Genomic DNA, 2,451 nt, shown 5'->3' with positions numbered 1-2,451 from the left:
CCTTAACACTAAAAATAAGCCTAGCCAAAAGGACAGCTCCCAAAAGTTCCTGTCTGGGAACAGTCTGACTCTTCAAAGGAGAGACTCTAGTCTTTGAGGCCAATAGCGCAAGCTCTTTATCACAATTCTCCAAATATACTACAGCTGCATAGGCCTTCAATGAAGCATCACAGAACCCTATCAATCTGGGTTTACTACTTAAATCACTAGTAGTGCAGTAACGTGCCAGTCTCAATGGCTGGGCTTCAAGGCCTGTAAGGAGTTGCTTCCACTTAAGCAATAGTGGCTCAGGCAAAGAATCATCCCATCCAATCTTATGATTACACAAGCCTTGAAAAAGTATCTTAAAATTGACTATAACAGGAGAGATGAGCCCCATAGGATCATATATCTTACTAATCACACTGACTAGCTTACGCTTAGTGGGCTCAAGTCTTTTTGCTTCATGAAAAATAAGAGTAAGATCAATGATGATGTCATCAGCAATAGGATCCCACAGGACACCCAGAACTTTCTGCTCACTTCCCAGAGCAGAGTTAACTCTCCCTAAAGTACTCTGAGCATAAGTCTCATGCTCATCTCCTTCAAAAACAATTCCTTGCTCTGCTGAGTCAATTAGACTCTGTACTTCTGCATTATTGCTTAAAAACTTTCTTAAATTAAATCCTCCTTTGGCAAATATATCTTTTGAATCTTTATAAAGAGAAAATGCTTCAGAAACGTTATCAACACCAGTTATGACATCGTCCACATAAATAGAGTCTTTAATCTTCTGAATTAGATCTGGATACCTCGACTCAAAGGTGCTTAAGTGCTGAGCAATGGTGGCATTGAGAAGGTATGGGCTTGGAGCTACACCAAACACCACACATGTGAACTTATAAATTTGAAGCTCAGGATTCTCACAAAAAACATCTTTGTACCACAGAAAACGCAAAACATCCTGATCTACATCTGCCACCTGAATCATAAAAAAGGCTTTCTCTATATCAGCCACGATAGCAATAGGCCACATCCTAAATCTCAAAAGAATATCAAAAACCTTTTGATGCAATGAAGGTCCTATATGGAGGCAATTATTCAATGATGGACCGTTAGTCTTAGCAGAGGCATCGTATACAATTCTTAATCTTGTAGTAGACTTATCCTGTCTCAACACACAATGATGCGGTAAATAGTGTATACGAGCCACACTGCATTCTTCAGAGTTCTCAACAGGGACAATAATTCCCAAGGCTAGTTGCTCTGTAATGATATCATCATATTTCTTCAATAACTCAGGAGAGCTCTTCAGGCGCTTAAACAAACCACTCAATCGACGTAAACAAAGCTGATAGTTATCAGCAAGAGAAATGCAAGAGTCTTTCCAAGGCAGGGAAACAACATACTTACCATTAGCAAACTTCACATGATCACCAAATTGAGTTTGCACTAAATTCTCATCTTCCAAAATTCCTAAATATTCTAGCTCCCAAAATGAACGTAATCTATGTTCTAGGCTCATGTCTTCATGGACACCATCAACCCTTAAAACATGGGTGACCATAGTAGCACTCCGTGCACTAGACTGTTTCACAGCAGCAGTACCAGATAAAATCCAGCCAAAGCATGAGTTTAGAGCAACTTGCCCATTGTTACTCTTCATTATCTCACCTGTAAGTAGAGACCAATACTGGTCAGATCCAATTAAGATGTCTGGCTTTATCTGCTTGCAATGATTCAATGCAATAGAAATGTCCAAATTATTCAGATGAGGATACTTATTCAAATCTATGGCTTCATACGTCAAAGGCTCACAAATGTGGCTAACTGTGAGCAGCTTAAGCTCCATATGAGCATTATTTTTAAGCTCAAGACCCAGTTTTACAACATGGCATTCAATACGACACTCCTTTCTAGACCCAAAGGTCATTATAGAAACTGATTTAGTGCCCAGAGATGGCAATCCCAACCTCTGGCATGCACTTCGAGTAATATATGAGCACTGGCTCCCACTGTCCAATAGGACATATAAAGACATTCTATTACCAGGCTCATTTAGATTGAAGGCAAAGACGCGTGCCACTTGCAAGAGAGTAGACTCTCTAGAACTAGTATAGAATGTGGCACCCGTATTTGATCCTTCAAATGGAGGGGTCTCTGGATTAAGCCCCTTAGACAAATGTGTGGAAGCACCATCTCTAGCAGTAGGAGGCCTCTGGCCTGATATAGGCTTTGAGTTCCTCATACATACACTAGAGTGATGTCTCCCTCTACAAGTAGCACAGCTCATTGAAGAGCGACAGTGCTTACTAATGTGACCTGGGCGGAGGCAAACAAAGCATTTGCCCTGCTCTCTAATCATTCGCTTTCTCTCATCAATTCCAGTGACCTTAGTACACTGGGCAGGTGTGTGGTCCTCTTGCTGGCAAAAGCAGCAACCACTCTGGCTACCTCCAGTAAAAGTGGCAG

General features: G+C 41.1%; 1 protein-coding gene across 1 annotated transcript in view; it reads right to left on the bottom strand.

Annotated features, from left to right (window-relative positions):
- Positions 1 to 2,227, bottom strand: part of LOC100639533 (uncharacterized) — a 4,934-nt gene extending 2,707 nt beyond the window's left edge. Inside the window, exon 1 of the mRNA XM_011405931.1 lies at positions 70 to 2,227. Coding sequence (XP_011404233.1) covers positions 70 to 2,227 — 2,158 coding nt within the window. The remainder of the gene's footprint in view (positions 1 to 69) is intronic.
- Positions 2,228 to 2,451: the final 224 nt, after the last annotated feature.

The sequence above is a fragment of the Amphimedon queenslandica genome, unplaced genomic scaffold, assembly GCF_000090795.2.
Source record: "Amphimedon queenslandica unplaced genomic scaffold, v1.1 AMPQUscaffold_13381, whole genome shotgun sequence".
In the NCBI taxonomy this organism is placed as follows: Eukaryota; Metazoa; Porifera; class Demospongiae; order Haplosclerida; family Niphatidae; genus Amphimedon; species Amphimedon queenslandica.
The sequence above is the reverse complement of the archived record's forward strand: the minus strand, read 5'-3'. Positions and strand labels throughout refer to the sequence as shown.